This window comes from Bison bison, unplaced genomic scaffold (genome assembly GCF_000754665.1).
Source record: "Bison bison bison isolate TAMUID 2011002044 unplaced genomic scaffold, Bison_UMD1.0 scf7180017864259, whole genome shotgun sequence".
In the NCBI taxonomy this organism is placed as follows: domain Eukaryota; kingdom Metazoa; phylum Chordata; class Mammalia; order Artiodactyla; family Bovidae; genus Bison; species Bison bison.
The window spans coordinates 2,199,082-2,212,472 of record NW_011494831.1 but is presented as its reverse complement, the minus strand read 5'-3'; the positions used below and the strand labels follow the sequence as shown (position 1 = coordinate 2,212,472).

General features: G+C 42.0%; 1 protein-coding gene across 1 annotated transcript in view; it reads left to right on the top strand.

The window, feature by feature from the left end:
- Positions 1–11,827, top strand: part of GPR176 (G protein-coupled receptor 176) — a 126,979-nt gene extending 115,152 nt beyond the window's left edge. Inside the window, exons 2-3 of the mRNA XM_010847931.1 lie at positions 3,962–4,214; positions 8,949–11,827. Coding sequence (XP_010846233.1) covers positions 3,962–4,214; positions 8,949–10,071 — 1,376 coding nt within the window. The 3' untranslated portion in view covers positions 10,072–11,827. The remainder of the gene's footprint in view (positions 1–3,961; positions 4,215–8,948) is intronic.
- Positions 11,828–13,391: the final 1,564 nt, after the last annotated feature.

The window sequence follows — 13,391 nt, the reverse complement described above, 5'->3', positions numbered from 1 at the left end:
AGTGGCTGTACTAGTTTGCATTCCCACCAACAGTGTAAGAGGGTTCGCTTTTCTCCACACCCTCTCCAGCATTTATTGCTTGTAGACTTTTGGATCGCAGCCATTCTGACTGGCGTGAAATGGTACCTCATAGTGGTTTTGATTTGCATTTCTCTGATAATGAGTGATGTTGAGCATCTTTTCTTGTGTTTGTTAGCCATCTGTATGTCTTCTTTGGAGAAATGTCTATTTAGTTCTTTGGACCATTTTTTGATTGGGTCATTTATTTTTCTGGAGTTGAGCTGTAGTAGTTGCTTGTATATTTTTGAGATTAGTTGTTTGTCAGTTGCTTCATTGGCTATTATTTTCTCCCATTCTGAAGGCTGTCTTTTCACCTTGCTAATAGTTTCCTTTGTTGTGCAGAAGCTTTTAAGTTTAAATATGTTGTCTAGGTTGGTCATATCTTTTCTTCCAAGGAGTAAGCGTCTTATAATTTCATGGCTGTAGTCACCATCTGCAGTGATTTTGGAGCCCAAGAAAATGAAGTCTCTCACTGTTTCCATTGTTTCCCCATCTATTGGCCATGAAGTGATGGGACCAGCTGCCATGATCTTAGTTTTCTGAATGTTGAGTTTTAAGCCAACTTTTTCACTCTCCTCTTTCACTTTCATCAAGAGGATCTTTAGTTCTTCTTTGCTTTCTGCCATAAGGGTGGTGTCATCTGCATATCTGAGCTTATTGATATTTCTCCCAGCAATCTTGCTTTCAGCTTGTGCTTCATCCAGCCCAGTGTTTCTCATGATGTACTCTGCATATAAGTTAAATAAGCAGGGTGACAATGTACAGCCTTGATGTACTCCTTTCCCAATTTGGGACCAGTCCATAGTTCCATGTCCCATTCTAACAGTTGCTTCTTGACCTGCATACAGATTTCTCAGGAGGCAGGTAAGGTGGTCTGGTATTCCCATCTCTTTCAGAATTTTCCATAGTTTGTTGTGATCCACACAGTCAAAGGCTTTGGTGTAGTTAATAAAGCAGAAGTAGATGTTTTTCTGGAACTCTCTGGCTTTTTCTATGGTCCAATGGATGTTGGCAATTTGACCTCTGGTTCCTTTGCCTTTTCTAAATCCAGTTTGAACATCTATCTGGAAGTTCACGGTTCACATATTGCTGAAGCCTGGCTTGGAGAATTTTGAGCATTACTTTACTAGCGTGTGAGATGAGTGCAATTGTGCGGTAGTTTGAGTATTCTTTGGCATTGCCTTTCTTTGGGATTGGAATGAAAACTGACCTTTTCCTATGAAAAGGCTTTCCAGCGTAATCTACAAAGTGACAAAGATTAATAGTGATAGAGAAAAAGAGAATGCTAAGGGTCTTCATTTATGTCTTTATAGAAAGTCCCCCGGTGGACTGGAGACAGCCTCAGTATTAACAACTGATGATATTGTGACACTCTCTTCATGGCAGATTTCTTTAAGTGGGCAGTTTTGTTATTAGATGGTTACCAGATTTTAAGTCCTATCTGTAAAACTTAAGTGAGGAAAGATGCTTCAGCAAGATCCTATTCTGTGTTTCAGTGGGAAAAGGCCAGGAAAAAAAATTCCCCATGTAGATGAATACATGGGGAATACAAATACATCATTCAAATACATCATTATTGCTCAGCTTATAACCTTGGTGACAGGAGAGCTTGATGGGCCTGAGGTAATGGTATTAGTATAAACGGCTCTTGTATTGAACACATGTGTATATATTCCCACTGCAAATTTAATCTCACTGAGGCAGCAAACTTATGTAAGCAAAGTTTGTTAGAGAATTTCCTGGAAGCAGCTGGCCTACTTACCTAGAGACAGTGCCTTTTTTTTTTTTCCTGGAAAATAAGAAGTAGCTGTAGAATATTGTGTTTGAAGAGAGACTCTTGACAGAAAGTTATGTCAACATCTGAGGCACTGAGGCAGCTCCTGGGGTGACTTTGGCTGCAGCCCTGAACTCTGCTACCCCCTCCCCTGGCACCATGGCTCTCCATCTGTGTGAGGCTGAGCTGCCAGCTCAGTTCATTAGAGGGCATTCTCTGTGCCCGTACTCAAGAGGCAGCAGTATTCTTGGGTCATGACTGATCGGCCATGTGGACCAGGGTCTCTCACCAGGTGAAAGCCTCCCTAGTAGAATAGGCTGCTGGTATTCCTGAGCACTTGGGCCCTGTGAGACCCTGGGGATAAGGGCTAGACATGGCAGTTAGTTCTGAAACTTCAGTCTGGGGCCAGCTTGTTACAAATGCAAGTTTCCAATTCTATACCTGTAACTGTGAGTCAGGATGTCTGATACAGTAATCCTGATGCATAGTAAGGTCTGGGAACTACTGACTTAGAACAGCCTCTTGTGATATTCCAAATACAAAAGGGTTATTTTATTGCAGGGACTTTCAGTTGTTATTTGTCCTTTTGCAAATTCATTCATCTAAATACTTGTTGAGTACCTATTCTGTGCTAGGTACTGAACTAGGCAGTGGAATTATAATAGTAAACAAGATTGACATTTTTTTTGTCCTCATGAAATGAAGGGAAAATGAATAAACAGATGAATAATTATGAAAGCTAAGAAGGCCACAGTATTATAACAGAGTATAGTGGAGGAAGGAACAGTGAATGTTTAAAATAAAAATATGGTTAGAGAAGGCCTCTCTGAGGAGGCAGCAATTATACTAAGACCTGGATTAAAAGGAATCAGTCAGACATACAAGAACCTTGCTGGGCAGTATAAAAGCTTGTACCCAGGTACTTAGACCGAGTCAGCCTCGATGTGCTTCAAAGACAGAAAAAAAGAGCAGTGTGACTGTGCCCAGCAAGCCAGGGGCAGCATGGTGTGAGATTAGGCAGGTTGGTCCCAGATTGTGTAGGCTCTGGAGGACAGTAGATAGGCAGAACAGACTGCGAGGGAATGGAGAATCCAACATTTAGTGGCAAACAGGAGCTGGAATTAGGAGGAGAGGCCTAGTCTGGGGTGTGAATGGGAGGGTCAGTGTTTCAAAAGCAAGCCATCTCAATGGATAATTTAACCTAGTAAGAGGCTGCAGAAAGAAGATGGGAAAGGGCCTGGTGAAGACTAGGAGCCTCTAGGACCTGGGAGAGGTGGGAGAGATGGGAGGTGGGAGAAACACCAGGAGACTGTGGGCCTGTGGAAGCCACAGGAGGAGAACGCTTAGAGAGAGGCAAGTGTGTTATAGATGCTAAAGATCTAGAACAGTGCAGGCCTCTTCAGTGACCACCAGCTGCATGTGGCTATGGAGCACTTGCAATGTGACTAATGTGAACTGAAATATGTTTAAGTGTAAAATAAAATGTACACCATGCACACCTAAAATGAATATAATGTTATGTATCAATTATATTTCAATTTAAAAATGCATGCCAAATTTCAAAGATCTGGTACAAAAATAAGAATGGAAATATTTCATTAGTACTTTTTAAAGTAGTAATGACATGTTGAAATGATATTGTTTAGCATAGATTGGGGTCAATAAAATATGCTACTAGAATTTCACCTGCTTTTTAATTTTAAAAAATATGGCTAATAGAAAATTGTAAGCCACATGTGTGTCTTTTGTCCTGTTTCTGTGGCAGAGTTTGGTAACTGGAGGTCATTTGCAAGCTTTAACAGAGTAGACTGGCTGAGATTTAGTAATACCTAGCCAATTGTTTATACTCAGGTGAGACAGGATCATCATGATAATACTTATTATGCCTGAAGTTAAATAACAAAACTCACTACTAAAAATTCTTCTAGACTTTTTGATATGTATGAAAGTGATTTAATAATTTCACATAAATTGATAATGTAATATGGCCTTTAAGTTCTTTGAAATGAACTCTCAAATGTGGTTTTCAATCTTTTTTTTTTTAACCTGCATTTTCCTTCTTTCCTTTCTGTCTTCTTTCTTTTTATCTAAATATTCTTTTGTTCTTATTTTTGCCTATCTGGCCAGGAAACTTCATGGTGTTATGGTCGACTTGCCGCACAACCGTGTTCAAATCTGTCACCAACAGGTTCATTAAAAACCTGGCCTGCTCAGGGATTTGTGCCAGCCTGGTCTGCGTGCCCTTCGACATCATCCTCAGCACCAGTCCTCACTGTTGCTGGTGGATCTACACCATGCTCTTCTGCAGGGTCGTCAAGTTTTTGCACAAAGTCTTCTGCTCTGTGACTATCCTCAGCTTCCCTGCCATTGCCTTGGACAGGTAAGATTAGGTAGCCAGCGGCGTAACTTTTTTTAAGTACTGAAAAATTAGCATTGTGAAGCAAATAGTGAATAGCTGATGTTCCAAATATTGCTTGTGGAGAATCAATTGCTGAAACAGATGCCTCAGCAAAGCCAGCAGCCCCGGAAAACGGGGCTGTTGAGAAAAGATGTGGTGTTGAGGAGGCTACATCATGAGGATGCCAGGGCAGAGCTGGGGCATGATATAGTTTCAGTCTGGTTGGAATTGGCCATATTTGCTTTGCAATTTGCAGTAGATTGCTCATCAGATTGCTAACTCTGCAATTAGGGCCTTTTGATGATGGATGAAAACATTTCTGGAAGAACAAGAGAACAAACAATTCAGTAGTTATTTAACAAGTGATTAGACAGTCCAGTTGGACCTGGCCAGATAGCACCAGAAATTCCTTTGGAGGATTTATTTCCAAGGTTTTATACTGTGATGGTGATTGCTTTCTCTTCCCATCACTTTTTAATGGATGTCATTTGAAATAAATCTTACATCCTAGTTTTGCTATCATACATAATTTGATCAGATTTATCATAGTGAAGTTTAAAGATCTCAGTAATCAACTTCCTGCCTTTTTTTTGTTGTTGCTAGCACTTCATGAATACAGTTGAGATAATAATACATTTTAGAGAACAGAATTAAATAAGCACACAATAATTAAAAAATATTTTGTGTCCACAAGAATTTTTGATTTCAAGATTTACAAAAAGGAGAAGTTGCTGATGCAAAATGTGCTGATTCTTCTGACTTTATATCCTGTGATAAATTTAACTATGTTTTAGGTGAATTTAGAATTTTAATACTCTTTGTCTATTTAAAACATGCTTAAACCTTAATGACCTATTGAGGGTATAGACTGCAAAATCCATCTCTGGAGTGACTTCACCCTATCTGACTTGGAACCCAGATTTCATTAGCTGGCCAGTGTCAGCTGCATGACAGGACACAAAGTCATACAAAGCCTTCTGCATACTGGCAGAAATCATTGACTTTGTACTTAAAAGAGGGATCTTGGAGCCAGAAGTCTGATTTTAAGCCTTACCTGTGCTGTTTCCTTGCTGGTGGCTTTGGGCAAACCTCTCTGAGCCTCAGTTTCCTCAAGGGTAAAAAGAACTAAATGAACTATTTGAGGCCCGTGTTTAGATAGGCTGCACCGATATATATATATATATATTTTTTTTTTTTCCTAGTTTTCTCTTCTGTTTTGCACATTCTTTCTCAGATAAATTGTCTGCAGTCCTTTTACCACTAGAGAGCTGCAGCTCTTTGACAGTTTCTCCTTAGAAACTCACCATCCACAGGAGCAGACGAGGCAGGTGACAAAACCAAGTGACGCGGACCAGTTTGGAGTTGTGTGTCTGCCTTCTTTTACATGGGGGTCCGTCTCTGGGGTCGCATAGAGTCGGACACGGCTGAAGCGACTTAGCGGCGGCAGCAGCATCACTCAATAGGCCCTTTACTACAGCACTGTATAAATTTAGGGTATATGGCATAATGGATTTTCTTACACATATTGTGAAATGGCTCACTAGAAATTTAGCCAGAGACTTCTCTGGCAGTCAAATGGTTAAGACTTTACCTTCCAATGCAGGGGGTGTGGGTTCTGATCCCTAATCAGGGAGCTAAGATCCCACATGCCTCATGGTTGAAAAGTCAAAACATAAAACAGAGGTGATACTGTAACAAATTCAATAAAGACTTTAAAAATGGTCCACATAAAAAAAATTCTAAAAAAATGAGATAACATCCATCATCTCATATAGAAACATGTCATTTACCTTATGATGAGAACTGTTACAATCTACTCTTTTATCTTTTAAAAATAGTTTTATTTATTTTTGGCTATGTTGGGTCTTCATTGCTGTGCAGGCTTTTCTCCAGCTGCAGAGAGCAGAGACTACTCTCCAGGTGCAGTGTGTGGGCTTCTCACGGCTGTGGCTTCTCTTGTTGCAGTTCCTGGTCTCCAGAGCATAGGCTCAATAGTTGTGGCACACACGCTTGGTTGCTCCACGGCATGTGGGATCTTTCCGGATCAGGGATTGAACCCATGCCTTCTGCACTGGCAGGCAGATTTTTACCACTGAGCAACGAGGGAAGCCCCTTGACCTACTCTTTTAGCAACTTACTTCATTCCTTTTTATTGCTGAATAATTTTCCATTGGATGCATATACCACAGTTTATTTATCTGTTTACTAGTTAAGGGACATTTGGGTTGTTGCCAATTTTTGGATCTTTTGAATAATGCTGCTATGAATCCTGAAGGTTTTTTAAGAATAGGATGCAACAAGAGTGGAAACATTCAGGACAGATTGCTGTTTCACCTAGAACAGTGAAATAATCTCTGTGGGTTATTTTTGAGCCTCTGGTTTTAGGCAAGAAAATACATAAATAATAAGAAATCCGTATTATCTTTCCAGCAGAAAATCTACTATATTTTTGCCATCATTTTAAAGTTTTTTTCCAGTGTATCTTTTACTTTATTTTTTAATTGAAGTATAGTTGATTTACAATGTTTCAGGTGTATAACAAAGTGGTTCAGTTATATATATATATATATATATATATAAATAAAATCTTGCCAGATTCTTTTCCATTATAGGTTATTACAAGATATTGAATATAGTTCCCTGTGCTGTATAGTAGGTCTTTATTTGTACTGTTTATCTATTTTATATATAGTATTGTGCATCTATTGATGGGTTCCCTGGGTGGTGCTAGTAGTAAAGAACCTGCCTGCCAATGCAGGGGACATAAGAGACTTGGGTTTGATCCCTGGGTCAGGAAGATCCCCTGAAATGGCAACCAACTCTAATATTCTTGCCTGGAGAATCCCATGGACAGAGGAGCCTGGCAGGCTACAGTCCATAGGGTAGCAAAATATTAGACATGACTGAAACGGCTTAGCACATCTGTTAATATCAAATTCCTATTTTTAAAAAAAGTTAGGCAAGTTCCTTTAGTATAAAAGCAAGGTTGGTAGATCCATATTTTATTGTTTAGTGATTACTCAAAAGCACAAGTGTGGTGTACATGAAGACAAAGGGAGAACAGTCCTTTCTCTCACTTCTTTCTCAGATATTTGTTTCATGGCACCAAGTCAGCAAGTTAATTGGGAGGCCACGTGCACTTCTGCATCATCCTCTAGACATGTACACTCCAACAAAATGATGTATAGTGAACCTGTGCACTCGTGGTGCATCTATTTCCCGACATATAATGGAATCAGAAATGATGGGAAACTGGGGTTCGTTACATGTCTTTTAGCAAACGGGAATCAGAGATAGTGGACATGTATTCATGTGTGGGTATGGGACCATCATATTGGATTTGTTAAATGATGAATAGAAAAGTTTATCTATATTCAGAGAGAAAAAATTGAGAGTGTGCATAACTTACACGTTTCTTTCTCTTTTTTTCCCCTCCCAGAAAGCGATCTAGAATACCTTTTACCGTGCTCCACCCACCTCTGGTCTTCCATGGTCATGTGTGTTTGCATCGTCTCTCCCCCAGCTTGTCCCCTGACAGACTCCACCACAGCACCACTTTCTCTTGACATTTTCCCAGGTGCTCCCCTTCCCCTGCCTCCTCTATGCATGCCTCCAGTAGAGCCATCTTCTCCTCAGTTATAATTGTTTGCTTACATGCCATTTCTTCCCCATGTAGTTTAGAAACATTCTCATGTATCCTTTCATCTTTGCAGCCCAGTGCCAGGCACAATATGTAGCACACGGATGGTGCTCAGAAATCCTTGTGACGGGAAAGCACACGTGCTCAGGTGGCCCGTGAGGGAATACATGTTAACAGGGTTGGAAGGTCGACTCCAGCATTAGCTCACTGCGCAGACGTGGGGTGAGCTAAGGGTGAAGAAACTTGCTGTATCTCTGAGGCTACTGACTGCCCATTCAAGACAGATGTGATTCTAGGGGTTTAACAAATTACTCAAAAAAAAAAAAAAAAAAACAACCAACCAAACAAACAAATTACTCAGTTTCCCCAAGTCATAGGTGATATTGAAATAAGGTGCTTTGGGAATTCTGATTCGGTGGTTGTAGAATAATCAAGTCAAGCTTGAAGGAAAAAAATCTCTGATTTTAACAAAGATATAACTGTGCAGGTGTTTTAAACCTACTGATTGCTTTTAGGGATCCTGAGCAATTATCATGTAAAAAATGGCTACTGAGCCCACAAAATTTTTTCAGTGGAATTGATTTTGAAGGACTTTGTCAAAGTCTATCCCTCACACTGGGTTTTTCTGCCCCAGCAGCTGTAAATGCTAATGATACCCATGCATATATACTGCAGCATGAGTTTGCTTTGGATTTGTGTGCAAATTTCTCTCTCTTCATGGCTTTGAAAATTGCCCTTAAGCTCCTCTAGCCCATGTAAAATTATTTACAAATTACCCTTTACCCTTAAATTGAAAAAGAGTGTCTTCACAGCAGATGGAGATATCCTTTATATCGAGGGCACTCTTTGGGATTTAGTGCTGGTGGCAATAATTATAAAGCTAACAATGAATTGCATGGCAAAGTCCTCAAAACTTAGGGTCTAGCTTCCAAATTCCCCTAGTGATCTCCTCTGTCTTAGGCAGAATGAAAGAACTCGACCCTTTCTTTCCTCTCTCCTACTTTTAGTAATATAAACTCCCCTAATTTAAAGTGTATCTTCTTCTGTGAAATGAATTTTGCTTGTGCATTTGGCAGGTACTACTCAGTCCTCTATCCACTGGAGAGAAAAATATCTGACGCCAAGTCCCGAGAACTAGTGATATACATCTGGGCCCATGCAGTGGTGGCCAGTGTCCCTGTGTTTGCAGTGACCAATGTGGCCGACATCTACGCCATGTCAACCTGCACGGAAGTCTGGAGCAACTCTTTGGGCCACCTGGTTTACGTTCTGGTCTACAACATCACCACGGTCATCGTGCCTGTGGCTGTGGTGTTCTTCTTTTTAATACTGATACGCCGGGCCCTGAGTGCCAGCCAGAAGAAGAAGGTCATCATAGCTGCACTGCGGACCCCACAGAACACCGTCTCTATCCCCTATGCCTCCCAGCGGGAGGCTGAGCTGCATGCCATGCTGCTGTCCATGGTGATGGTCTTCATCTTGTGCAGCGTGCCCTATGCCACACTGGTCATCTACCAGACAGTGCTTAATGTCCCCAACACTTCCATCTTCTTGCTGCTTACGGCCATTTGGCTGCCCAAAGTGTCTCTGCTGGCGAACCCTGTGCTTTTTCTTACTGTAAACAAATCTGTCCGCAAGTGCTTGGTAGGGACCTTGGTCCAACTGCACCACCGCTACAGCCGCCGAAACGTGGTGGGCACAGGGAGTGGGATGGCTGATGCCAGCCTGGAGCCCAGCATGCGCTCAGGCAGCCAACTCCTGGAGATGTTCCACATTGGGCAGCAGCAGATCTTCAAGCCCACGGAGGATGAGGAAGAGAGCGAAGCCAAGTACCCAGGCTCAGGGGCTCTCCAGGCCAAGGAGCTACTTCCCACCTGCCTGGAGGCAGAGCTGGGACCACAGTTTGCAACTCCCACACCACCCCCGGGCACCGTGGACTCTATCTCCCAGGTAGCACCAGCAGTGTCTGTGGAATCTGAGACATTTCCAGACAAGTATTCCCTGCAGTTTGGCTTTGGGCCTTTTGAGTTGCCTCCCCAGTGGCTCTCAGAGACCCGAAACAGCAAGAAGAGGCTGCTTCCTCCCTTGGGTAACACCCCAGAAGAGCTGATCCAGACAAAGATGCCCAAGGTAGGCAGGGTAGAGCGGAAGATGAGCAGAAACAATAAAGTGAGCATCTTCCCAAAGGTGGATTCCTAGCATGGCTTGTGAATGCTTGGAAGCCACAGGCTTTTCCTGCTCTTCTTTCACTGGGCCTGTGATTTGTATGATCTCATTGCAACTCAGCATGGTTGACTCCTCCACTGTGGGCCAAGTGCTTATGAATGAGAGGGAAATCTATATATAAAATTGAATGTCCTCTTTATTGAGGATGTGTATATTTATCTATCTATATATATATGTTTATCTCAGTGATCCAAGTCCTTAGTAAAGTCCATGTTCCTCACTGTGGAGACGAAAGCTGGGTAGTGGGGAATGGGTCTTAGGTGGGAACTTCGTGTGCATTTTCTGAGGATATCTCAGTTTTGGGACCCTGCAGAGAGTACACAAAGAGGAGAGTGTCTATGGAGTGCCAAAGGGAGCAAGGACTCTAGGAGAAGCCCAAGATAATCATGGAGCCATGTGACCATACAGAAAATGCCTATTAGATTGATTTTAAAATGTGAAAGAAGTGGAGAAGAAAGACTGAGAAATACCCACACTCTGTTAGTCTTTAATCTTCCCAGATGATCTCATGAGAAAGATCCTATGCAGCAATCAGCAGGGGTAAAGGATATTGAAAATGATGGCCTTGTGCCAACTTCTGGAATTAAAAATCATTTCAAAAGACAAAGTTAGTATACATGGGGGCCTCTGGAAATGTCAAGCTAAAAATACTTGATTAGGAGAGGTGATTCTGCCCAAAAGAGTGGGAATAGTTTGGTTCTCTTTCAAGGAAGACTCCAGACCCCAGGTGTTGCCAGTTTTATTTTCAGTCTGTATGACTCCCTTCATTTTGGGCATAAAGAAGGAACAAAACAGAAGGAATTCATCATCGTAAAATGCCAAGGCAACACCTAACCCAGGTAAGTTCTTGGCTTCCTGTTTCCCAACGAAGTTATAGCAGGAACCAGACAGGATAGGAGAAGGGGGACAATGTCCTCAACTGACCAGTGGCCTGGGGGCTCTCACAAGTGATTCGAGACCACTGAATTCAAAGTACAGGTGACACTTCACTCTTAATGAGAGCAAATCAAGCACCAGCTCTGCTCTTTTCTGATGGGTGTTTTGTTCTTCTTCATTGTACCTAAAGGGGCCAATCCAGTGCCTTGAGCAAGCTTGAAGGGAGGGGGCATACTCAGTGGCAAGCAGCGCATCCCAAAGGCAGTGGTCCTCGCAGATCTCCCTGAACCGCACTGGCTCTTGTCCCTTGGAGGAAGGTCAGACTGTGTGCAGGGATTTCTTTTCCTGTCCTTTCCTGGGCGTGCTGTCTTGTGATTCCTGACTGTGAGCCCAAAGCCCCTTCTCCCCAGGAGGGAGCGCCTTCCTCTTTGTGTTTGTCTCTTCTGTACATCGTGTGCTCACAGTGGAAGCAGGGGCCTGCCTGCCACCCGCTCTCTCAGGGCCCTGCATGCCCTCTGTAACTCCTCACGTCCTGATGCTTCACCTTGTGGCCCTTCAAGCTTATCTTTCAGACATTCACAACTGTAACAGCTTTCATCAAGAAGGAACATAATCTGTCAGAAAATTGTGTCCACTTGAGAAGAATCTGTCAAATGTAGCCACATTGATGTTCTGATAATGTATATGTACAACTTAATAAGTTCTGGTGAGCCAGAATTTGGTAGATATTTCTTATATATGTTTGAAGTGGTTGGTTGACATCTAACAGATCGTGGCCAGGTGTATTTCTATACTCTTTGAAGAATTATGTTTTAATAAAAAAATAAAAAAACAGTTTCTAAACTCAAAAAAAGTTGTATGAGTGATTTTTTCCCCCTTTCAAGTGGTGTACTATCTGAACCTCTCTCTTTCTGCATGATCTCAAGTGAAAGGTATTTATTTTCTTCCCAAAATGTAGATACAGCATTCTAGTAGCATTTTTGTATGGTGTTGCAACTTGAAAAATGAATTCCCAAAGAAGAAAGTGCAGTATTTGAATAATGTCCCCAACCTGGTTTCCAAATAGAATTGGTGGGTGGACTACTTAAACCTGTAGGTGGAGCTACACTGGGAAGAGTATAGTGCAGCTGTCATTACCCGCTATGGTTGAGACCATGGCCTTGAAGTCTGATGGTCAGTACTTGAATCCTGACTCTACCATTGACCCACCTTGTGATCTTCAGCAGGTAAGGTAATCTCCGTGTATCTTGGTTTCCCCTCTGTACAATGGGGAGGTAATAACTGTGTCAGAAGCTGCTGTTGCCCTGACTCACATATTTCACCTCTAATTTTAGCCATGTCTGCAGTGGGCCATTGTTGGCTGCATCTGTTTACCTCCCTGAGAGCCAATAAGGCCTTGCTCCTCTCCTTTCTGCCCTGGGAGAGCTCCCTAGCTCTGGGGCTTAACCCTTGACCAGGGGGTCATGGGCATCAGTGGATAAATGCCCCTGCTTCCTGTCTTTCTGCTGGACAACTGTGGGAGGCATCTTTCTACTTCTCAGGAGGTCAAGCAGCTTGAGTCCATATTGTCCACCATGGTGTCTGATTAATGCAGCCTTTTATTGACTCCTCTTCTTTCTCTGTGTGGCTTTCTCTATCCTCATTCATGCCCTCAAGGATTACCTCCCCAAAACCAACCACCCAAATCCCTTATCTCAAGCTCTGTTTTCAGGGGAATCCAATAGTATACCTCATGGGGTAGTCCTGAGGATTAAACGGCATGGTCTGTTCAACACAGAGCCTGAAACAGAGTAAAACTGTATCAATAGTAGTGCTTACCTGCTACATTAAAAACAGTGGTTGAGGTTTTTATGCAGTGTTATTCAGAAAATAATACTAAACTCATGTTTTCACCAGTTACCCCAACAATTATTTGTATTCATAATGATGATACTTTGAGGCGGTTGTGCTTAGTCACTCAGTCATGTCCAACTCTTTGCAGCGCCCTGGACTGTAGCCTGCATGAGGTTTTAGAAGCTAAAATATCTTCCCAGTTAGCTTCTGGCTTAACTAGTGTTTATCCCCATTTATGCCAAGGCAATAAGTTAGTTAATAGGCAGAATAAAGGCCTACTGGCCTTCATAGAACTCAAACTGTAATCTCCAGCATGGTGTTATGTGAATCTGTAATGGCTAATTATCTCCTGAGTTTGTAGGAGCCACTTAATTCCAAACTTAAATCAGTGAATGATATAATAAATGGATAAATAAGAGATACAGCACTTGGAGAAGTAGCTAAATTTCTCTGGGCAATGAGCTGAAGTAAGATTTTCTGTCAGAGTTATTGCTGGTTCTCATCGATTTCCTTGAAATGACTCATACAAGGGTTAAAGGCGTTGAATGCAAGGTTTTTGATCTATTTGTCTCTTCAACACCTAA